Source organism: Phalacrocorax aristotelis, chromosome 9 (assembly GCF_949628215.1).
Source record: "Phalacrocorax aristotelis chromosome 9, bGulAri2.1, whole genome shotgun sequence".
NCBI lineage: Eukaryota > Metazoa > Chordata > Aves > Suliformes > Phalacrocoracidae > Phalacrocorax > Phalacrocorax aristotelis.
The window spans coordinates 19,430,096-19,453,666 of NC_134284.1; the positions used below are offsets into that span (position 1 = coordinate 19,430,096).

Below are 23,571 nucleotides of genomic sequence, written 5' to 3' on the forward strand. Positions count from 1 at the left end.
TGTTACCTGAAAAATCAAATAGTACATGATACTAACGTCACTTAAATCACATACTAAACCTGTAAATAACTGATTTCCCATACGCTCTCACCCTCAGCTTGCACAGGCAAGAGGGCTGGTAACTCATACAACGAATGTATTCAGCAAACTGTGCAACACCAATAACTGTTGGATGCTGGGCTGAGCCAAGGGGTGGAATGCGACCAACCTACATCCCCCTACAGGGGAGATGAGTGAGAAAATAATTATCTCAAGGAAGACTGTAAAGAATGACCACCAATTATCCTAAAGCTGAACTTATCTCAACAAAAAGGGGTCTGGAGCGTAACCTTTGTTTTAGATATATGGCTGTACCAGTGGGTCATCATGCTGCATATACAGCCTTCCCTGAGATAACTAGTAGAGAATAACATCTTCCTGAGCTAGCCAGACCTACAAGGCAGGGGAGAAGTGTGCATGTGGGTCAGCCAAAAACAGAGTATAGAAACTGAGCAACCAACAGCATGGACTTTGGAGAGCAATGGGCTTGAGCTGGCTTCAACCCACAAACTCCTTCCTGGTGACGGGATTGCCCAGCATCGTGATGGTATGCATACAGAGACATGTAACAAGAATTACGTTTTTATTGCGATTCACCTGTATATTGCAATTGATATTTTATCCTTGTGTTGCGATTTCAGTACATTGCTCTACTCTTCTAAGTCAAAATCCCATGTAACACTGAATATATCAAATAATTAAATTTTATATGAAACATTGAAACCTCAGGTGGAGTATCTAAAAGAACCTGGCCAGAGAGTAATGGACTCTGACACATACGAAAATATGATACTAAAATCAAGCAAGATCAAATGGGGGAGAAAACCCTTCTTGTAAGTGGGAAATAACTGAAAAGGTGAAGACCCCGTATGTTCTTCCACAAAACCAATTATACTAAGACTTTTGTTGTGGTGCTAAGTAGTATTTCACATCATCAGATTCAGTTGACAGTAACCTAAATGGCAGTTTGTGTTCAGTGTCTTTTCCCAGCCAGAGTATCAGGGTAGATGTGAATATTTGCAAATTACACTAAATGGAAAAAATATAATGTATTTTCTAGTAGAGGTACAACACAGTGAAATCAGACATCCTCCTACGTGTTTGGATTCCAGGCACTACCAGATTTTCCAGCAACTGGTAAAACTCTGCAAAACTTCATTGAATGCTGGAAGATTTGCTTAAGTGCTCCGCTACAGTATCTGATGGTATCACAACCACTTAGATCAACCACTTTCCTAACTCACCTCAAACTTTTCAAAAGCAAAGTAATAAGGTCTTGCTGAGGAAACCTGTTCAACTAAAAATAAATTTGCACTAGTTAAAGAGAAAATAATGTATAATAATTGATGTACTAATTACAATACTCTTGTGTTCTTATGTATTTGTTCTTGGCTGATCCAAAAGTCACTTATCAGGTTTATCTGACATAAGCTTTTATTAAAACAGAAAATAAAAACAAACAAAGAGCATCATTTTAGCAACTTTAATAGCTTTGCCAAACTTTAATCACTTGGGCTGAAAATTTCCGTGATGATTGTCTGCTTTGGCCTGTACAAACTTAATTCAAAATTGTTCATAATAATAGTCTAATAATAACAGCTACAGAAAAGCCCGTATATAAATTAATAATTTTGTCTTTAGAATAGGACCTGACTAGCTTGCAGCAAATACAGCATAGGCACACTCCAAATAAAGAGGCTACAGCAAAATTCTGGACAGCTATTCACTAAATGGCACTATCTAACCTGAATGCTGAATCAGACAGCGGTCACAAAGAAAAAAATAGCACGTGACGATGTTGTTCCAGGCTGTCATATAATGTAAACAACCAACTTCAAATATAATGCTTCCCAGCTTTTCCATGCTTGACATTGCAGTGCACTGCTTTGATTTGACTGTGTGTTTACATGTGTGTACTTTCATGGATACATAAATGCAATAAATGTACACATCAGATAGAAACAATGAGTCAAAATAGTGCAAATTTTAGAAGAAAGAACACATTACCTGAAAAGGAAAAATTCAAACTATTCTCCTAATATGAACATGTAGTTCCATATTCTGTTATTTGGTAGTACCATTCAGGCTCCATAAGATGGCAGACCTGCATATATTTAACAGATATTAGTGTAATTACATTGCTATGAATATGTTGCTTTTAAAATGGTTGCTTGAAATGGATGGTGCATGTTTTTAGTCAAAATGTTTTGAATGTGATATATTTAGAACCACAATGAACTCTGCTTACTACTCTGTATTACCTTTCCCATACTCACTGACGGCTTTGGACGTGGCCTCCATTTTCTACACCCATAAAAAAATATAGCATTATCACTCAGACTTGATGGATTTGTAATTACCTGAACTTGATCAATTTAACTCTTTCTAATAAACATCCAATTGGTAGTTATTCCCATTGATTCATTCTAACAACTTGTGCTCCAAGTAAGCTAATTCTTAGAATATAATTGCTGTCCTCAACACACTAAAGCTCTTGAGTTTATCTTTTAAACAGCCTACTTTGCAGGAGACTATTTGGGGCAACAATTTACTTGTTAACCCTGAAATTAGTATATTTATTTCCCCTTGAATGACGACGTCACTTCTAGAAGCTTTTTTTCAGGTTCTTTGAAATAAATGTAGTTCTATTATTTGTACAGTCATTATAATAAATTAATAAAACAAATTGGCTTTATGACTAATACACGTTTAAGGTTATTCTGGAGAATACTGTGTGCTGCCTTCACCAGTGCTTTACTCCCATTTCTTTTCCATTTGTTAAGACCTCAAGCTGTTTTAGACCTAAGATTTTCAAATGTTAATTTTTTGAAAATGCTATCATGCTTTAAATTAACAAGTAAGAAGCGGAATGAGCTTGCAATCTCGCTTTTATGTTTCACTTTAGCAAACTCTCACTCATAAACGTTATAATTATAATTACACAGGCATATAATTTTCCCATAAAGGTTTCATTACACTTGTTCCACTTGGGTAGGACTACAAGGAAAAGTGGCTGGATTGTTTTTAATATTTTGAAAGAGTTCTTTGGAAAAAAGACAGTAAGAAGTGTTCATGCCAGCAGGAAAGCAGTTTGTACTCAGTAAGGCTGTGAAAAGGAAATCATGATAATTTTAAAATAAAAAGTGTTCTACTTCCTAGTGAGCAAATGGAATAAAGGAAACAAATTACCACGGAATTTAACTCAAAATCCTTCCAATAGCACATCAGGAATGCTATCCCGAAAACTGTAGTTAGGAAGAAAACTTTCACTAGAGTCAAGAAATTGGGCTGTTATGTTCATATGTAAATTTGCAATTTTTTCATATGTAAACACACTCTTTAATAATTGCTTAGCAGTGAAACCTTATTTAAAATACTGCTCCCTGACACATTCACAAGCTTCTTGCTGACTCACTCTTCAAGAATAGGATTTTGAAAAAGAGCAATGAAAACACTCCAATAACAGAAATACTGAAGAGTTTAGATCTTGAGTGTCTGTAACCTACTTCTACGTTTAGACAGTTATTGTACCTAGCTTCACAGATGTGCCAGGAAGTTTTTGCTGGTTTGAAACTCCCGTAGTTTTTAAAGAGGTCCTGTAAGCCCCTTACTGGTGCAGAGGTGGATTTTTTGTTTGCTTCTGTTTTATCTATACTTATTTCAATTAGAGACATATAAAAACCCTACAGGAGTGGTTACGGCATGTCTGCAGCTCCTTATGCAACAGGGCTGCAGCGGGTTTTGGCCAGGCCCAAGGGGCCCGAGACACCCAACGATGTCCAGAAGTCCCAGATGGCGGCCGGCCAGCCTCGCGTGCCTCTGCGCGCAGCTTTGTGATTCGGGTCTAAATTTGCAGAAGCATCGCTTTGTGTTGAAAGATTCTGCAGCATTTCAGCAAGATATTTAAGAGATCACTCATCGCTTTATCGTGCATATCCTCCTCCAACTGTCACTCAAACTGTCACTTCGAGCAGCAGTCCAAGAAATGCTTCTCACACCGACAGTGGAAGGGCAGAATAAGCGAATTTGTACTGCCACATTTTGTACCTCTGTCACTCTGTGTTAGAGAAGGAATGAGGAAAGCGGCTTTGTCTTTCTGCTGCTTTTTGATACAGAAACCCAGGTCTAAAGAAGTAACTGATCGAGGAAAAGCTTCCTGGCAGTTCTGGCTCATGAGCCAAGCAATTGCTATTGCTGCAAGCTGCAGCAGCACGAAGATACGGCATCTGATACGGACAGTAAGGACCGAAAGCCCTACGGGCCTCGCAAGGCTCCGCGGCCGCGGCCGCGGCCAGGGCCAGGGCCAGGGCCAGGGCCCGGCTGCGGGAAGCGACCGCCGCCATGCCCCCCTCCTCCATGCCCGCCGCTAGCCGCCGCCGTCCCCACAGAAGCCCTCCAGTAGACGCACTCCACCATCTCCACTTGACGCATTGCAGGTACAACGCGACCAATCAGGGGGCTTGACTCTTACCAGCTAACCATTGCAGAGTCCCTTTAGCCAATCAGGCGTTCCCTGACAAAGTGCTGCCTCAGATGCTCCAGCACCGCTTCCGTCGGGGTCCTGCGTTCCAGGGCACGGTAACCTTCCGCGAGAGGATATAGGCCCTGCCGCCCGCGAAGGCGCAGATGAGCACCTCGCTGTCGGTCGTTCCTCTCTGCTGCCCGCCGCGGGAGGCAGGCTTGGCTGCCCTAGCGCTGCTCCCGACGGCTTGGCCTCTGCATCTCCCCCGCGGGCGCTGTGGGGCCCGGCAGGGTGCGGGGTGCTGCTGCCAGGCCAGCTGCATGCCGGCCGCCGCCCTGGCCGGGCGACCCGCAGAGCCCTCACGCCCGTCCCGCTGACTGCGGGAAAGCGGGGGAAACATGAAGTTTCACTCGGGAGGCTGCAGGAAGCTCTGGGAAAGCAAAGCGTTTTGTGCTGTGCCGCCCGGGTGCCTGCTGTTGGCTACGCTTTTACTCGCCATCAGCAGTCCCTGCGCGGGAGCGGGAGCCCAGGAGCCTGGAGAGTCACCAGAGCCGAGCCGAGGCAGAGCATCAGTTCAGGCAAATTCTGAAGTGACTGCAGAGGAGCTGCAGAGCTGTCTGTGCCAAGCCGGCAAATGGCATTTGCTGGAGACAGAGCCGGGAGCCCTGCAAGGGCCTTCAGTTAATTGTGAATGTCAGCCTTGGCACCTCCGCCTGTGAGGAGCGGTACCTGCAGCGCCGAGCGCACAGCGCCAGGGCGAAATAAAAGTCCTCTAACAAGGGGCAGGGCATATGGGAAGTCTGGTGTCTTACCAAATTACTTAGATCTGTAGCAAACTGAAGTCTCCAGCATATCAACAATTATTCCTCTGTATCCTTCCTTTGGCGTCCCTGGTTAAAAATCCACCCCCTTCCCCATACCCACAGCCCCATTAATAAATACACTTTACTTCAAAGTGCAGGTTCAGATGTAGCTGTGTCTTCATGCCGATGCAACGCTGCCGTTGCTGGCCTGGGATAGCAGTGCAAGATCTCTTACCTTATCGAACATCCAGCTGTAACAACCTGCATGAGGGCCTGACAAGGGTATCTAGAGAGGTTCACTCCCTAAAGGCTGCACCCTGCCCCACTGGAGACTGAAGGATAGACGCGAGGATCTCGGGACAGCCGAAATTCTAACAATAACACTTTTTGCAAGAATTAATCTAGGTGACTACTTGGCACCCGTGGACCCATTATGGAATATAGTTCATTTTTTTTTTTGCAGGAGCTTGTGGGCCAGCAGTATGTCACTGAGGAGAGAACAAGATGAGACAAACTAAAGAAATAAGTGGGAGGAGAAGTAGGAAGATATCTATGTTTAAGTGATTTAACCCTATAATAATAATAATAATAACAACAAAAAATAGTCTATTTTGAGTCTTTTGCTTTTTGCTTATTTGGAGCTGAATATCTTGTTTCAGTTATATTTTAGTTAAGGAGATTGGTGCTCTGTAAGCACCTAAAATAGAATATGGAGATAGAGACAGCAGAAGCAGAATGGATGCCAAAGTGAAATGATCTGGAGTGCTGAGCACTGCATCAGCCCACACACAGGCCCACCCCAAGGATAGTGATGCAGAGAAGTCTTAGATGGTGCTCCCTGCTTGGAAAAATGATGTCAGTATTGGCAGACCCAAAACTAAACTGAAAGCTAACCAAAATAAACTAATTACATGTACTTCCCTTCTATATCGCATAAAAATCCCATTCTCAGTGCAGCGCACCTTTGTGTTAGGCTTGTGCTCTTTAACGCTGCTGACAGCTTCAAAGCCAGCACATAACAGTGCACTTACTAAATATAAGTACTTCATTAGCATCTAGCATGCTTCTGCTACCATAAAAATAATAACAAATAGCCATACTGTGGGGAAGGTCAATGCTGCTTGCCAGGAAAGGTGTGCACAAAGTGCTACATGCCTGGGACAGACCAGATTTTAGGCATATTCTTATTTCACAGAAGCTGACAGCCTCAGAATAAGGCAGGCAGAACAGAGATTTAATTAGGTAGCTGACGTGAACTGTACCCTTATCAAAACGTTGGGAAGAATAGCAGGCCCCATGGGACAGCTCTAATTTCCAGGTTTACAGACAGGTTTTCTTGGTACCATTTCTGGAATGCCAACAATGCTGTGATGTGCTTTAGGATAGAGACACATACATAATCTGAGGGTCAGACATTTTGAGAGGCTGAACTTCACACATGCTAGTGCCCCCAAAGGTAGAACCTAAAGTTCTAGATGAAGAACTGGATCAAAGGGGGGGATATCAGAACCTATATTCTGGAGGCATCAGATGTTCTGGTTATTTTAAAAATTATTTTCACTAAAAGACTTTAAAAAAGATCAGCCCTCAGTAGAGGATTTCCTAGCTACTGCCATGCCAGGTTCCACGGGGAGAGGCAGTCTGTTGGCTCTCTGGCAATAGGCTGCAAAGATTGGAATTTATTTTTACAGTTTCTCAGAAGTCATACTAGAAATACATCTTCTTTTCAAGGCTGCTGAAGAACATAGGGTTCCCCCTGCCCGCCCCCCCCCCCCCAAAAAAAAAAAAAAAAGGTGATCAGGCAGTTGGAGAAGTTATTTCATTATCAGCTGGGTTTATTACTGATGTGGGCAGAAACAACATAAAATAGCTGTCTGAAGAAGTGTAATGATTCCATAGTTTTCTTCACGTACTTAAGACAAATGAAGAAGTGTATTGCCTGGCAATGATTCTGCTTCCAGCATCTGTAATTTGGGATGTATGTACAGTACTTCTCACCTGAGGCCAGCTCCACAGTATGGTGGATTAGAACACTGGATGTCTCTTGGATGGCAGTATTTCACATCCATTAACTCAGGTGGTTTTGGTCTTGTACCTTCTTATCCCAAGGAACCTGAAAAAGTGATAGAAATGCCTTTTTTTGGATGTGTGAGAGAAAGGAGGCACCCTAACTGATGCAAATTAACATGGATTTATTGACTTCTGGGCATGTTTACAGTTGCTGAAAATCTGTACCAGAAACTAGGATTCTGATTTAAAATTATGATCACCCTTGAACTGCTTAAGTGGAGTTGCTGAATTTTTTACCTCTAGCTGTAGCATGAAGACTTATGACAGTCCTACCTAACCCAAAGAAAATTTTTTTAACATAGACCTACTAGAAAAGTATACTTTGGGGTTAAGGGAGACTTGTCCATTAGAGGACATTTCTGTGGATTTCACATACCTGTCTGCCTATGTCATATATATTCTCATATATATATTTTATTTTTTGTTAAATTTAGCTGGGACTTCATTGCAAAATTAGGGTCCCAGTTTGCCCCACAGGAATATTCAGATGAAAACTAATTACTCATGGACAAAGGAGGGGTGTAAAAAACAAGGCAAACAGCTCATTTAATAATTTCCATTATATAAAAAAGCGATCCTAAGTATCTTTGAAGTTTTTTTTTTCTATGTGAAATAGGACAAACTGAAATGAGAAACAATGGTACTGGAGTTCAACGAACTGATTTCAAACAGTTCTTCAGGATTTAAATTCTGAAGGATATTTACCATTGTTTATTATACCATTATAAGCTATATATTGGTTCAAAATTTGTAGCTTACAGCAACAGCTGTTCAGCTCTTATCTATTAGTTCAAAGACAGAAATTTGAACCTATAAAGTAAACCAGTTTTTGGCACAGTCAGTTTTCCAGAATACTCTTAAGAAATGAAATGCAAACTCAAGCCATTCCTAATAAGGTGAATCTGACTAAGAATTGTTTTATTGTTTGTGACGTTGTATCATTTAAAATTTTGAGGAATCTGTCTACTGAAATTAGAAACAGAATTTTTCCTATTGTTAGAATGATTGTTCACATACATATCTGTCTATACAGAATATTTTAAAATATATTTGTGATAAAAATAGATTACTTTGACAGATGTATTGACTGGAATCATGGTCGGGAATATAGTTCGTATGCATGTATCCAACAGCGAAGAACCATGACCTAGGTATGCCTGACAATGTTACGTAAAAATATGGAATACTTAGCAAACACATAAATATTCTGTCCTCTTCTGCATTTCCTTCTTGAAAAATAGTGGATACTATTTGGCTTTTATCCATAAAACCACTAATGATAACAAGACATAAACAATAGAAAAATAGAAGGAGTAACTTCTGTTTATGTCATGAATCATCCAATGTTTACCTTCCTGTGAAACTGACAATTACAAAACCTGAGAAGGAAAATCCTGTTTTCACATACTCCAATGTTTCTAGAGAACCTTTCATAGGACTATGAAGAAACGTTGGTTTTTTAAGACTGTCTGAAAAAGTTTTGTTCTTTTTTTCATTTATTTTACTCTCAAGTAGGGAAAAGCACTTTGGTTTAAAAGAATTATTTTATAATGTTTAATCTGCAAGACTTACGACTGAGTTTACGTATGGAAGCACGTCTGTAATTCCCCTCTGTTCAAGTATTTTTAATATAGGATCTTTAATGTTCCCAACTCAAACTGCCCTAAGTTTACAACATGAAACTTAAAATTATTGGGCCTCAAGGATGCCAATTTACATAGCTACGTAGAAGAGGATTCACTAATTTAATTGCAATGTGTAAATAATTTATTTCTAACCAACAGCTAAATAGGTTCTATATCACCATCTAAAACCTTACAAGACAACAGATGCTCAACGTAGGTAGCAACTACTATTATTCAATTACATAGATGGCCTTCTAACACTAAATGCTCAGTGAAAATCCATAATTGCATGTGATTTTGATACACTCCATATTTGGGAATGAGGCAAATATAAAGAAATCATAAGCATATAAAAGGTTGTGGAGTTTGGGGGTTTTTTTCTCTCTCTCAGAAAAGAAACAGTAATCTACAGGAATATATATGTTCCCATTTAAAAGAGCTACCACGTCTGGAAATTTAAATCTTAACATTAAAGCAATTTTCTTTTTCACATCTTGTATAAATGTGGTGAAATTCAATTCTGTTCTAGCTTTTTATTTCAGTGGAGTTCCACCCACTTATTTGCAATCTTAGTGAAGCTCACAGAATATTTTTCTAAGAATACTGGCGTAGATTTTCACAGCCGCCAATGGCATTTAGAAACATGAATTTTGTGGAAAATGGCCTCCCCCGAAACCATGGCCTATATGAACAGAATTTTATAAAGAGGGTAGAAAAACTATTTTCTGATAAACCAACAGAATTCCAGTTGCCTTGAAAAGCACTGCAACAAATCCAAACCCAGTCTGGGTAGCTCACACACATAACCGGCAATATTCTAGCCATGAAAACTAATTACGAATTTATTCCAGTTGCACAGATGTTGCACGCGTGTATATACGTATATATACAATTTTGGCTTATTATACTTCTAGTTTATTATATACTGGTTACCTCTGCTTACCACCATAATATCAGCCTCCCAGCTGTACATTAAATGGTATGACAAACTCCCATCCATCTACTCTCACATCCATTCTCCCAGGGCAGATGTCTGTGAAATGTTTTAGTTTTTTTTAAACTTATATATATATATAGTACGAGAAAACAATTGCTATGTGTGAGGCCATGTTCTTCAGTGCTTGTGTTAACAATGCCAATGTTGGAAAGCACACCTTGCATGTAAGTAGTACGGTTTATTATTTTTCTGAGTTCTTAACAGAACTCCTCCTTGTATTTTAGGCTGCTCCCAAAGAATGGACAATTTTAAGTCTCTGCAGAAACAGAGACCAACACTGTAACCTTACTGTCATATTAAGGCAAAATTTTGAAATGTAATGGTAGGTAGAAAGGTAAATGTAGGTAGAATGGTTGCAAGTCTTTCACTACAACTAATAAATTTATAAAATAATCTTAATATTACAGCTTAAACACAAGTCAATAAAAGCATGCTTAGTGATAGTAAAATAATTTAGAACAGTAAATGTATCCAGTCAGAAATTCATAATAGCTATCGCCTAGCCCTCTGTTGATAAAAAAGCTCTGTAGCAATGGGATGACCAAGTGCTATGGTTTTAGGCACAAACACTGAGTAATTCCATGGCCCAGTCCAGCTCCCACTGAGAGCCAGGAGATTTTGAATGAGGCTGTAGAAGATCCTGGCAAATCATTTGACACTGTGTGTCATTGGAATGACAGGGGCATTTCTTGCCTGCCCACAATTGAATATAAATTTTAAGAGAACAAAGAATACTGATCAAAATCTAGCTGTACAATTGAGTGAAGTGAAATTTACAAGGAGCAGGCAGATGCCAGTTTAGATGAGGTTTTTTTCTACATTAAATAGGCAGCAAAACATTAGTATTTGTTTTGTTTACATTTATCACTGCCATATGTCAAATTAGGAAAAAAATTCCCCTTAGTCAGAATGTTACTTTGGAGCCTTAGCTGTGAAATATTTTCAAATACAGAATGATGCAATTTAACAAAAACTACTGCAGAACCTAACTGTTGCACCTTAATTGATCATCCTGAAATTTTTCGTAAATAAAGCAAGATAACTAGATTCCAAATGACTTTAAAAGTAACTTTATTTTAAAATTCAATTTTTAATATAAATGAATTATTAGTGTGAACCATCAAGAGTTAGCAAAAGTAGACACAAAAATAAAAAAATAAAAAATAAATAGGAATAAATGCACAGCAATCCTTCTACTCAAAGGACCTATTAATCTTTGGCAACATTCACTGAATGTGACTGAGTGGCTTTTTACTTCACATTTCCAAGTTTCTTCACGCTTGTCCAAATGCTGTAATGCTGATAGTTTGTAAGAGAATCTATATAAATTTTAATTACTTGTCTCCTCAACAGATCAATCTAACCCCTTCACTTTTTAACAAGTGAAGGTTTGGGTCAATGGAAGAACTTACTAATGTACTTAAAATTAACTTTAAAGACACTGAAGTAAGACATCCACATTCTAAACTGTCACCTTTAAATGTTGGTAAGATCATTCTCCTGACAGTACCTTCAGCTTTCCACGTTAGACACATTTTGGCCAAAGACCATGAGACTGCATTAGTTATTTATCTTTGTGAGATAATCGTACAAATTTCTTAGCCCAATATGTATATAGAATTCAGTGTTTCAGTAATGAGATCTTCACCTGTGTAAGACCAGCACAATGAGGTGAATGATTTGTACGTGAACATTGTTCTCCACACATCCCTGTGAGACTCGGAGAGTTCCAAGATTCACTTATCTAAGCAAAAACTCTTGTAGCCCACATCAGTCAAATATTGTGCCATGTGCCATGGGAAAATAAGAGCTTAAAATTGTTGGTCTGGTCTGAAAACAAAAGATCAATTTTCATGTTCTTCCATTGCAAAAAAAAAAAAAAGTCCAATGTCAGTGCCTGGTAGTTTAATAAAAAAAATATAAAAAAAGTATATTAAAAATAGGAAGCTGGAAATTCTGCATCTAAAATGGAAGCTGTCTATAAACCTATCATTGCAGACTAGCCAGCTGCAAATCGGTTCTCTGACACCATTTCATATACCATATACCATTTGTTCCTGCAGATATGTTAGGATGGTTTGGGGACGACACTATGACACAGTAAATATGCTATTTTATTTGCTGTGAGAAATCCTTCTAGATTTGAAATGGGTAACTCTTGAGTTTGCCAACCTATCACTGTGTTCCAGAAAGGCAAGCAAATAAATTGTGACTTCAGTAGCAGAGCTATTGAAACTGTTAAACAAACAAGAGCCCAACTGATTTTGTCTTCATTTCACACACTGAAGTATGCATGATCTTTAAAAAAACCCAGAAAAATAGAAAAATGTATTTTAAAAGATTTAGTGCTATACTGCAAGCAGTTCATCAGAATTATGACCTGATTGGAAATACTGCTAGCCTCCCAATCCAGAGAGAGGCCCAGCTAAAACCTTAACTAAAAATATATTGAACTGCAAGGAAGCTCAAAATCTAAGGGTACCTGTCATGAACAGAACCCAATTCCTCAACTCAAGTGTGGGTCCAGTTTGTTTGTGTTTCCACACCTGTTTTGGGAGGTATAGCATAAAGGCTACAATATTTACCTGGGTTATTATCAGTTGGTGGACAAAATCTTCAAGCCCAGAGCAGGCAGAGGAGAAATGAAAACAATATTTTACATCAGGACATGCTTTTGCCGCCTCTCACTTGTAGGCTACAGCTGTTCTGCTGAGAAGGGCTGAAGTGACGTGACTGTTGTAGAACATCTGATGCTGGACTGAATTTTATCATCATCTAGATTTTGTTGCTTGACAAAAGCCCTACGATTTAAAAAAAAATAATAATGCAGCTGTGCTCGTTTGAACATACCAGCTTTACAGTCGCTGTCATACCCTCCTTGTCGCTCAGATTTCCCGAAGAATGTGCTTTATTAACTCACCCCCCACGTGCCATCATCCCCAGGTGCTGCCCCGGGATCCCCGGGACCGCAGGCCACCGCTCCGCCAGTGGGGATGCTGGATAGGAAATTAAAAAGAGCACCAGCTGGGCCGAGGTTCCCCCCAGCCGCGGCGGCCCCAGCCCAGAGAGCGACGGGGAGATGGGGAGAGGCCTCGGCGCGGGGCCGGCGGGAAGGCGGCGGGGTGCAGCCCTCTCCCCGCCGGCCCGGCCGCCCCCCGCGGGCTGCGGGAGAAGCGGTCGGCGGAAAATGGCCACTGCCGGGGCCAGGCTGCTGCCCTCGCCCCTCGGCTTGGGGCGGGGCGGGAGCCGGGCAGCCCACGGCGGGCTGCAGCCGTGCCGAGCCGAGCCGCGCCACGCCGGGAGCGGGGCCTCTCACTCGCCTGTCCCTGCGTGGCTCTTACCTCAGGGGGCGAGGAGAAAAGGGACGGGGAGAAGAACCGGCAGCGAGCGACCCGGGGTGCGGGGGGAGCGGGCCCACTGGGGGGCGGGGGAGGGGCCGGACCGCGGAGGGGGCAGGGCTGCTCGCCGCAGTCACCCTCGCACATACCGCGCTGGGGAGGAGAGAAAAAGGCCCCGCTCCGGCGGAGGGATACATCCCTACATATATAGCCGGGCGGCGCAGGCTCACACCTCCAGCACTTCTCCGAGCCGCGCCGGGGAGGAGGCAGCAGCCGCCGCTCGTGGTCGCGCAGTTCCTGCAGTCGCCGCCGGGCCCGCCGCCGCGCCATGGTAAGTAGCTTGACCGACGGCGGGGCGCCCGGGCTGCTGCGGCGGAGGCTCGCTGCGGGGCTGGGGGACGGTGGGGTCGCTCGGCGGAGCCGGGCTCTCCCCGGGGAGGAGCGGGGTGGAGGGGTGCCCCCTGCGGGGAGGGGGCGGCGGGAGCCCGGAGGCTGCAGCACCCCCCTTCCCGCCCGCGTCCCCGCGGGGCAAGAGGACTGTTGGCTGCGGACGGTCCCCCGCCGCGCAGCGCGGGATCGCCGCGGAGCTGCGGCCCTTCCTCTTCCGCTGCTTCCTTCCCCTTTCCCCGGGGCCTGCCGTGCGGGCGCCGCGGCCCCGCGCCCTCCCGCAGCGGCCCCGCCTCGCCTCCCCCCCGCATGCGGCGCTCACTCCGGAAAGGGCCGGGCGTGTCTCCCCGGGGCCGCGGCCACTCCGCCGGGCAGGGCGCGCCGCGGGGCGGGGGCCGTGCCGCGCGGGGTCTGCGGGCGAGGATCCCGCTCGGCTCCGGCACCAGCTGCACTGCGCAGGGAGCGGGGGGGGGGGGGGGCGGCCCGGGGGAGGGCACCGCGCTGCAGCTACTGCGCCCTCGCCCCCCCCCCCCCCCATCCCCATCCCCCAAAAAACGCAGCAGCAGCGGCGAAGCCCCATCGCTGTCTGCATTACATCATGTCTCCTCCTCTTCCTCCCCCGGCCCCCGCGCACCCCCCGGCCGGGAAGGACCGGGGCGCAGTGCTCGGTTGGAAACGGCCGAGCGCCCGCACGGGGGGCTCGGCGGGGGGAGCGCTGCCCTCCCCACCCGGGGGCTGCGGGGGAAGAGCCGCTGCCCCCGCCGCCGAGATGGGGGAGGCTGGCGGCGAAGCCGAGGCGCCCTGCGGCCGGAGGATGAGGACGTGGTGCGGCCGGGGCGGGAGGGGAAGCGGGGCCGCACTGCAGCAGTGGGCGGCTGCCGGCCGGAGGGCGCCTGTTGCGCTGCGAGCCTCCCGCTCCCCCTCCCGGGCCACGCCAGCCTCCGCCTCGCCTGCCGGAGCGCGTCGCTGGTGGGCGCCGGGCGCAGCCCCCGCCACCCAGCCCCCGGCCCACGCTGCGCCGCCAGCCCGGGCGGCGAGAGGAAGGGCTGGGATTTTCCCGGCGGTTTTTTGCTTCCTACGAGAACGGCGAAACAGTTGCCGGCTGGCCTCTAATCGCATTTTGGCAATCTGGGTGTACCTCGGCTCTGTCTCTCCATCTCCCCTTCCCGTCGGGGAAGGCTGACATCACCAGGACAGGATCTGATGACTTGGCTGGGTGGGGTAATGGCTCCAGCCCTGGGTACCTTTGTCCTGTAGCCAGGGTGAGCGGGCAGCGCTTGTGCCTATTGCTCGGGAAGGTGAACCCCATGGCGCTTTCGGGTCGGATTGCCTGTTTCTGACGTCGCGGTGCGTGCAAGGCTGGCTTTTTTTCGTTTTTAATTGGAAATCCGAGTTTTAGAAACGTCTGGTGAGCTCCGACTAATGGGGCACCCGGTGGCTGTGGGTTGGAGGTTTTGCCGAGGTGTGGCTCTGTTTCCTGTTCTGCAGGGCATTGAGTCTGTTATGTAAATTCCTGAGATAATCTTTAAGTAAAACCTCGCATTTTCTGGAAAATCACAAAGACAGTGCAGAAAGGCGAACTGGAATTTGAACACAAGTTTTCTGCTGTTATTAAAGGAGACGTATTAAATTTAAACTCTGTATTTAGCTGTTAACATTTCTACCCTTCTTCCCCCCCCCCCGGGGAATTGTTTAATCATTACATACAGACATGGAAAGATTAAAAAAACCCAACACCTATTTACAGGTGAAATCTGTGCGTGTCACTTAATATATATGGCAGGCTTTCAACCTTGCCCTATTGCCTTGTGCAAGAGTTTAACAGATTGTATAGCCTCCTAATTCTCCCACTGTATTTGTTGCTCTTTACTGCAGTTATGTGGTTTTTGTACTTGAATAATGGTGTTTTAAGACAAAAGCGTTACAAGATGTCTGCTTTCTCTGACCTACAAAATTCTCTGTTCTATTAGTAAAAGCTGTCTAATAACATGAGTTTAAAAGGAATTAGTACCATGTATTCTCCAGTGTCTGTGACTAGGTGTGTAAAATCCAGGTGTTTATTCTTTTTTAATTACTAGGAAAATGCGTATTTTTCATAAAGAACTGGTTAGCTCCTCTGAGTCCAAGCAGCAGAGTGTTTTGTGATGCTGTATCCGTACAGGAGGGAGAGGCTTCTGGAAGGATGTGGTTAGTACAGTTAAGCTCTAGGAAAGCCCATATAATTGACCACTGCGCTTGTATACCTTTGGATACAGCAGTGGCCTCTTGATGTACGGAAGGTTATAAACAGGCGTTTTAAATCTTATCACTTAAAATTATGTATAAAACAGCCTGTGTATCAGTGCGAGATGCCTTAAACCGGTTGGCTGAATGGAAAAATAATGCCTTGAAAACTGGCATTTTCTTTGTCAGAGATGGCAAAAATCTCCATAATACTGTGGTAAATTCCTCCTAATATCACAGCACAGTCCTTCCTGTTAAGCTTACAGTAGGCTGATACTTGATGCAGCGTGGTGGGGGAGGGCAGACTTCAGTAGCATTAGATCACTAGGTGGCATGCTTGTTAGCCCACTAATGTGCAAATACCCCCACGCAGTATTAGGGTCGTTGTACTGCTGGAGATGACATCTGGTGTTGTGCGAAACCCCAGATGTGTATCACTAAGGATTTCATGCCCCTCTGACCAATTGCCATGAGCCTGCCCTGTGTGCTTGACTTGACCAAATCAGATTCTCCAAGTTGAAGGATGGCAAGTCTGGTTCTTTGTGTGCGGTTTCAGACCAAGTTAGTGTATATGCTTTTTGGAAATGGCTGCATGGTGTAGGTGCAGAGGCAGAATTCCAAGGGCTGAAAGTGGCTTTGTAAAAATGAGGATAAATCACTACTAAAATCTAAAGAAAGTGTCTTGGGGCTTGACATAGCAGAGGTAAACAATATTCTAAAATGTTCTATTCTTCGTGTAGGCTGATCAGCTGACTGAAGAACAGATTGCTGGTAAGTGTCTTGATGAGAAACGACTATTTTTTTTAACTCCTTGTGACTAAAGAAAAATATATTCTCTCAAACAATAGGGAAAAACTTTTTGTCAACTTCAAATATGTACTAACACTTCTTCAAAAAGGACTTACTTTAAAAAAAAAATCCAGAAGATTACTGGTTTATTGTCTCTTAATTTAGACTGCTTGTTCCTTGGGCTAGAGATAATGATTTTTTTTTAGACTTTTTTAGACTTGAGCCAAGTCCTTCTAGATTTCTTGCAAACGGAAATAATTGCTAGACTCGTGAATTTCTTGGAGTCAAAGCAGACCTGGGTACTCTTGTCTTTTTAATAAAGCAAAGATAAACTTGAAATGAAATGAGTAAACCTAAAATGGATTTATTACACAATAATATAAGCCAATGTCTTATTTAAATAACTTCTAACAGAGTGTCTGTAATTCAGACTGGTTAGGAGGAGCATTATTTGACCTTCCAGAGACCAGTCACCTGCTTGTGGCTGACATTAATTCTTTTTGTCTGCTGCCTTAAAAATCAGTGGTAAATCACAACCCTTATTGTTCTTGTAAGTCTGTTGATGGTGAAGGGAGCCCAGTGGGTCCTTTCACTTATTCCAAGCAGCTGCTGTTTATGGTGCAACTGTGCCTTAAGCAAGGTAATGTTGAAATGCATTATAGAGTTGTAATGCAGGCAACAGACACATTAAATAAGCTTGAATATACTATGCAAATTATGTGTTGGTGCTGTATGCTCTCTTAATATTTGAGTGTTAGTTCAATATATGGACAATTAGATGAATTCTTTCTTAATTGTACCAGGCATTGTCAGTGGAGTGCATTTTTAGTATGCAGTTTTGTCATGCTGGTGATGTTACTAAACACTGGGACTGTTTCTGCCTCTAGAATTCAAGGAAGCCTTTTCCCTATTTGACAAAGATGGTGATGGTACTATCACAACAAAAGAACTGGGAACTGTCATGAGGTCATTGGGTCAAAATCCAACAGAAGCAGAATTGCAGGATATGATCAACGAGGTAGATGCTGATGGTAAGTGTTGGAAAGATAGTTACTAGTGCTGTGATCATCTTAAATATGCATGACCTCCACACCTGGGCTTGGACTGCACAGAGAAGATTCTGTGACATTTAGTATTCTGAAACTGCTTCAAGAGATCAATAGATGCTAAACTGAGAGGGGTGTCAATTTTTTGATTGCTCTCTGCACAGCAAAGATGCTAGCAGTATTAGTGAGAATCTAAAAAAGGGGATGAATGAAGACAAAATTACGCTGTTTGTCTTTAATATTTTTTGGATCACAAGCTTCCTATTGCTGTCTGACTTGCCCTGACCTGCTGTTAACCTGTGTTTCCACCCAGCTTTTCTATACATGTTTCATCAGTCCATATTGGTCTTAATAGCTGTACTAATGTCTGTGGTTTTGTCTAAAGCAAGAACTGTGGTAGGAGTGGAATAGTGCTAAACTTCCAAGAATTGGGAAAGCAACAGGGAGAGACTGTTGAGTCTAATGTAGTAGATTAGATCACTAACAGATAGGGTGGAGGGATTGGAGGCAAATACAGGGAAACCATCCTGTATCAAGTCTATCAGAATTATTTAAATGGATGCCAGAAAGGGTAACTAAACATTTTGTTACTGAGACTCCAGCCAGGTTAGCAGTTATAAAAAGGAAAAATGCTTTCCCTTGACATTACTGATCAGTGATGGCAGGATTTTGATCTTGTATGTTGGTTGTGATAGTGATTATTTCTCTAATATCTCAGGAAAAGAGTGAAAGTATCTTGGCAAAACTATAGATTATTTGATTATCAGATGATATTATTTACAACTGCTTTCCTGGAAGTGGAAGTTGACCTTAATTGCTACCTCTTGGGTGCAGATAGTGAAAAACCCTAGGGTTTATGGTGCTACGTAGAGTGAGTTTGTAGTGGCTTCTCGAGGCTGTAGTCCACAGTGCTGGCTGGTAGACTGAGGACTTCAGATAAGTATGCCTGCCTATCTGTTTAAATTTGTTTTATGGCAGAATGCTTTGCTATCATTCTACATGTTCACTGAGGATTTTTCAAAGCTCAGTAGAAGACCTGTATTCAGATTTAGCTGGTAGATACAGCTGGCCATGATGTTAAATAGCTGTGTATGTCTCAATCTGGAATCCCTAGGCTGCAGTGGTTTTTTTTTTTTTTAAAATGGCATTGATTTAGCTTCTCTGCTATACTTACCCAATGACTTTATATGTTTCCCTCAAGCAGTGGGTGGGCAATAGTTGCACAGTGAACTATTGAATATGGTGTTTTTGTCATACAGGGCTGAATCCTCATTATACAAATCTAGTTTCTGCTCTTCTAAATAACTTGTTTCTTCACCATACCACTTTTCTCCTAGCTTTGAGCAGCCTTACTTTGAATGAAGAACTTAAATCTTAGGGATGAGGCCTGGATGTTACTAGGGATTTCCAGTTTTGCAGTGAAATACCTCTAAGAACCTACTGCTAAGCTTATCAGAAATACCAAATAATGGCAGCCTTTCTCATGTCACTGGAATTCGCAGAGCTGTGTTGCCCCTCAAAATGGTGCATTACTCTTGTGTGGTGTACAACATATGTTCATAAAGAAGTTGATTTTTAACAAGGAAAAAGTATTTATGAGCAGCTTAGTGAACTGTAATTTTTCAAAGTTTTAGATAGTCTGGATTTGTAGTGCCAGCTTCATAATACATTCCCTTCTGGAAATTTCCTCAGCAGTTGGGAGATTCTAAAGAAACTAAACAACTTTGGGGGAATGATTTGAAGTAAAGATAAGTATTGGTTAACCTTGGAGCATCAGACCAATATTTTACTTGCGATTTGGGTGGCAAATGGTATGGCTTGACCTGGAGAGAAGGCAACAGTTGATTTCGTTGTGCTGAAACACTGCAATGACAGTGGCTACTGCACATTGTAATAGCAAAAAGGCAGTGGTAGTAATTAAGGGAGAAGATCCAGTTCTTCTGTAAGAATGGTTTACAGAGGATCTGCCAGTCTTGTCCCTGGCTCAATTAAATGCCATACTTTTTGTAATAAAGAAAAGCATGAAGTGTAATTTTTGGAAGTTTCTTTTCATTAAGGCAATGGCACTATCGACTTCCCTGAATTTTTAACCATGATGGCCAGAAAAATGAAGGACACAGACAGCGAGGAAGAAATCCGTGAGGCATTCAGAGTCTTTGACAAGGTAATAATAAAAGTACAAATACTCTTTAGAAGCAGTAATTGTGTCCATTTTTTGCTCAGTGTTTTCCCTTGTCTGGAAGGGGAAAGAGAGTCCTCTGTTGGCAGCAGAGGAATTGGACACAGAGCAGGGACTGTTCTAGAAACATAACCAGGACTGTTGCAGGCTGGTTCTACCTGCTTAACACACCAGGTCTAAGCTTTAGGCTCATCCATGAGGAAAACTTTCTGACCTTTCCTTAGGAGCAGAGATGAGCAGAACTTGATGTTTGTGGGGTGGCTTTTTTTGGGTGGTGAGGGGTGGGGTGGTGGAGTGGTGTTTTTTTCTGTACTTTCTGACTTTGGGGGAATGGGGAAATATTTGCATGGATGCACAAGGTTTTATACTTCACGGAAGCTTTTGAAGCTTAGAGGGACGTGAAATATTGCATGTGCTGTTTTCAATATGTGGACTTAGAGGTTGCTTTCAGGAAAACTTAAGAGCTCAACTCCTTCCATTGTCTTTAAGGATACCTGGGCATACATGATGAAGGCCAATTACTTCTAGAACAGGAGTTCCTCTCTTTGGATTGCTCGGATATGATACGTGTTACAGGCAAATTGTGTAGAGCAATGGCTGGTGCAGTTGCTAAGCTGATGCACACATGTGTAGAAGAAGGCCTTACTACTTTTCCTTTTTATGGAAAAAAGTGACAGTCCATAGTACTTCACTGGAAAATGTGCTAGAGGAAATGTTTGATTGCTTGGTTAGTACTTCATCTACCCTGTGGGTTTATTTCTGTGGACGAGACTTGTGTTCAAAGCCACTGAGGTATTTTATCTACTGATGATGGCCATACAAACTTCTGCTCTAAGCTAGTATATTCTGCCTGTAGATGGAAGAGGACAATTTCTGAAAGGACTAGGGTTGAGCTCTAGGTTTGGCTATTACTAACGGGAACACTGACTTAGCTGTGTCATTCTCTTTTTTTTATTGCCACAAAGCTGTTCACAAGTCCATATGAGTAGGATTTAAATGCTTTCTTTAAAGGTTTGTTACATATCATCTTATCCAAGAAACCCAACCTAGCCACCTGCAGTCTGGTTACAGAGGTAGTATTATACAGAAGAGAAAGCTGACTTTATTCTTGCTTGTGGGGAAATTGGTCACTCTTCTTTTTTTGGCCTTGCTTAGGTAGCAGAAACAAAATAAACCATTTTGTTTCTGGGTTTATTTTTTAAAGCTCTTCAAAAGCATTAAAAATACCTTATCACAGCTACAAATCAAGCATGCAGTTACTCTTACAGTACAATAATTATATAGAAGGGTATGGTGGCATGCATGTTTTGTAAGGCAATAGGACTAGTATATACTGTAGGGTTATACAGTGTACCAGGTCTGTATATCTGTTCCAAGTGCTGTAAGGCTAGTTCAGAAGCAGGTATTGGAAACCTGGATGAAGTTTCAGCGTTATTCGGTGTCAGGATTGTTGATCATGATTTTGTGCAACTCTTTCCTCACAGGATGGCAATGGCTATATCAGTGCAGCAGAACTACGCCATGTTATGACAAACTTAGGAGAAAAGCTAACAGATGAAGAAGTAGACGAAATGATCAGAGAAGCAGACATTGATGGGGATGGGCAAGTCAACTATGAAGGTAAAAAGATGCTTGTCTTGACTCAAAACCCTTACACAGATTGAGTGAAAGCTTGTTGCACAGGGCATTAATTTCTAGTACCTGAGACACAAGTTTATTTCATAGTCCACTTCTGTGGACAAAAAAGTAAATGTGGTGAAAGGGGCTTTTCTTATGCCAGGTGTGTTTAAGAGTTACCAGTTGAAGTACTCTAGAGACAATAAATCACAGTGACTTTTTGTCTTTTCAGAATTCGTACAGATGATGACTGCAAAGTGAAGAGACCTCCTTTACACCTTTTTTCCTCTAGAAGAATCAAATTGAATCTTTTACTTACCTCTTGCAAAAAAAAATGTTCATTTATTCATTCTGTTTCTGTATAGCAAAACTGAATGTCAAAATACCTTCTGTCCACAAACTGCATGTAATGGTTGGTGGTCCTGTCCCCAAGAGATAAAGTTAAACATCAGTTTTATGATATAAATAATTGTACTACCTTGAAAATAAAAAAAAGGAAGCACTTAGTGAACTCAAAAGTTCCATTTGCTAATGACTATTACACTGTTTGGGCTGGCCAGTTTTTCATGCATGCAGCTTGACAATTGAGCACAGTCAGACATTTGTATTAAAAGGAAAAAACAACCTAAAAGATCCACTCTTTTGTTCAACAGTGGATTCTAGTTCAATTTGTAGTATAAATTGTCATAGCTGGTTTACTTTAAAATTGGTTTATACCTCAAGATGGTATGCAGCAAAATGGTTGAAGGATGCAAAACTTAGAGAAAATGCCCTAAAGGTTGAATGGTTCTCCTGTACGTAGCAGTGTGCTCCAAAAAGATGATCTTAACTATGGATGGCATGTCTGTGTTAAAATACTGGTTTAACATTGTCTGCATTGCACTATAGTGAAACGGGTGTCGGGCTGTTACCGTTCACAAAATTTTTAAAAGAAACCTTCACCAAGGGAGCATCTTTGGACTCTCATATTTTTAAAACCTTCTGTACCATGACTTGGAGCTGGCGGAGTAGCCTGTGGACTTCAGCACAACTATCAACATCGCTGTTCAAGATATTACAATTTATGTCCATTCCAAGTTGTAAATGCTAGTTTTTTTTCCAATAAAAGACCATTAACTTAAAGGTGGTGTTAAATGCTTTGTAAAGCTAAAATATATATATATAATTGAGATAATAAACCAAAAAAGCAGTAGGAGGGAAGTGTTTCTATGAATGACTTGCTGCTAAATTATAATGCACATGTATGCAATAAGTTATCCCCTATCTTTTCAAGATGGCAAGAACTGACCTCCTGTAACCCAAGACCTTTGCTATAAATAAACGAACTTGTGCTTGCCTTTCATATTACGACAATGTTAATTTAGTTGGTCTCGAAGTCGTGTAATGCTGACTTGTCAACTATCAGCACAGAAGTAACACCTCATTTCACTAAAGTGAAGAGCTCTGAGCATGCATGTCAATACTGGGGAAATGTGTATAGGTTGCTTATGTTTTTTTGACAGGTTATAGAAACTAGTTGGAGAAATTAAACAGCATGGACTTCATAGATATCTATGATTCTCAAACATGCCAAAAAAATGCATTTCTCTACCCAAGGAAAGAAAAAAAGGACATTTCTTTTACAGTATGCTAAAAACAAACTAAAAAAGAAAAAAACCTAAGCCTTTTTGGAAAGCGGGGCTATTACGTTCTTGACTATCTTCTCAAACACTTGCATGAATTTTGTGGGGTGGAGAAGAGGACTAGGGTTAATTTAAAAACCATCTTGTTACTTCTGCTTTGCATGCACTAGCAGTGCTTAGTCATTCCAGGTCTCTGAGTAAGTGTTCTCTGATCTTTCAGCTTCCCCATGAATGAGTGGCAAAGCAGCCGTGTCCACTCTGTTGGAAAGAAGAATGTTTTTGTTTTGGTTTTGTTTTGTGGTTTTTTTTTTTAATAGCAGAGCCTCCATGAGGAAGGCTTTTATGCTTGGGAGGGATGGACTACAGCTTAATTA

At 42.4% G+C, this 23,571-nt stretch overlaps 1 protein-coding gene and 1 long non-coding RNA gene across 4 annotated transcripts; one reads left to right on the forward strand and one right to left on the reverse strand.

The window, feature by feature from the left end:
- Positions 1-5,763: 5,763 nt before the first annotated feature.
- LOC142061963 (uncharacterized) lies at positions 5,764-13,506 on the reverse strand. 3 transcript variants are annotated; one of them, XR_012662323.1, is made up of 4 exons: positions 13,338-13,409; positions 12,917-12,992; positions 12,582-12,797; positions 7,104-7,417 (listed from the first exon to the last, which is right to left on the reverse strand). It is a non-coding gene; the product is annotated as an uncharacterized LOC142061963 (long non-coding RNA). The 3 variants fall into 3 exon arrangements; XR_012662322.1 differs by lacking the exon at positions 12,917-12,992 and having other exon boundaries at positions 5,764-7,417; positions 13,338-13,506; XR_012662324.1 differs by lacking the exon at positions 12,582-12,797 and having other exon boundaries at positions 12,847-12,992.
- Positions 13,507-13,534: 28 nt separating this feature from the next.
- CALM1 (calmodulin 1) lies at positions 13,535-22,917 on the forward strand. Its single transcript, XM_075103702.1, has 6 exons — positions 13,535-13,665; positions 16,685-16,715; positions 17,621-17,764; positions 19,837-19,943; positions 21,443-21,578; positions 21,808-22,917. The coding sequence occupies exons 1-6, from the start codon at positions 13,663-13,665 to the stop codon at positions 21,834-21,836; spliced, it is 450 nt and encodes a 149-aa protein (XP_074959803.1). The 5' UTR covers positions 13,535-13,662; the 3' UTR covers positions 21,837-22,917.
- The last annotated feature ends 654 nt before the right edge of the window (positions 22,918-23,571 follow it).

Bases quoted from the DNA above. Each gene is read 5' to 3' on its own strand.
- CALM1 (XM_075103702.1), top strand. The intron at 17,765-19,836 runs GTAAGTGTTGGA...CTTTTCATTAAG, and splicing joins CAACGAGGTAGATGCTGATG to GCAATGGCACTATCGACTTC. The intron at 19,944-21,442 runs GTAATAATAAAA...CTTTCCTCACAG, and splicing joins CATTCAGAGTCTTTGACAAG to GATGGCAATGGCTATATCAG.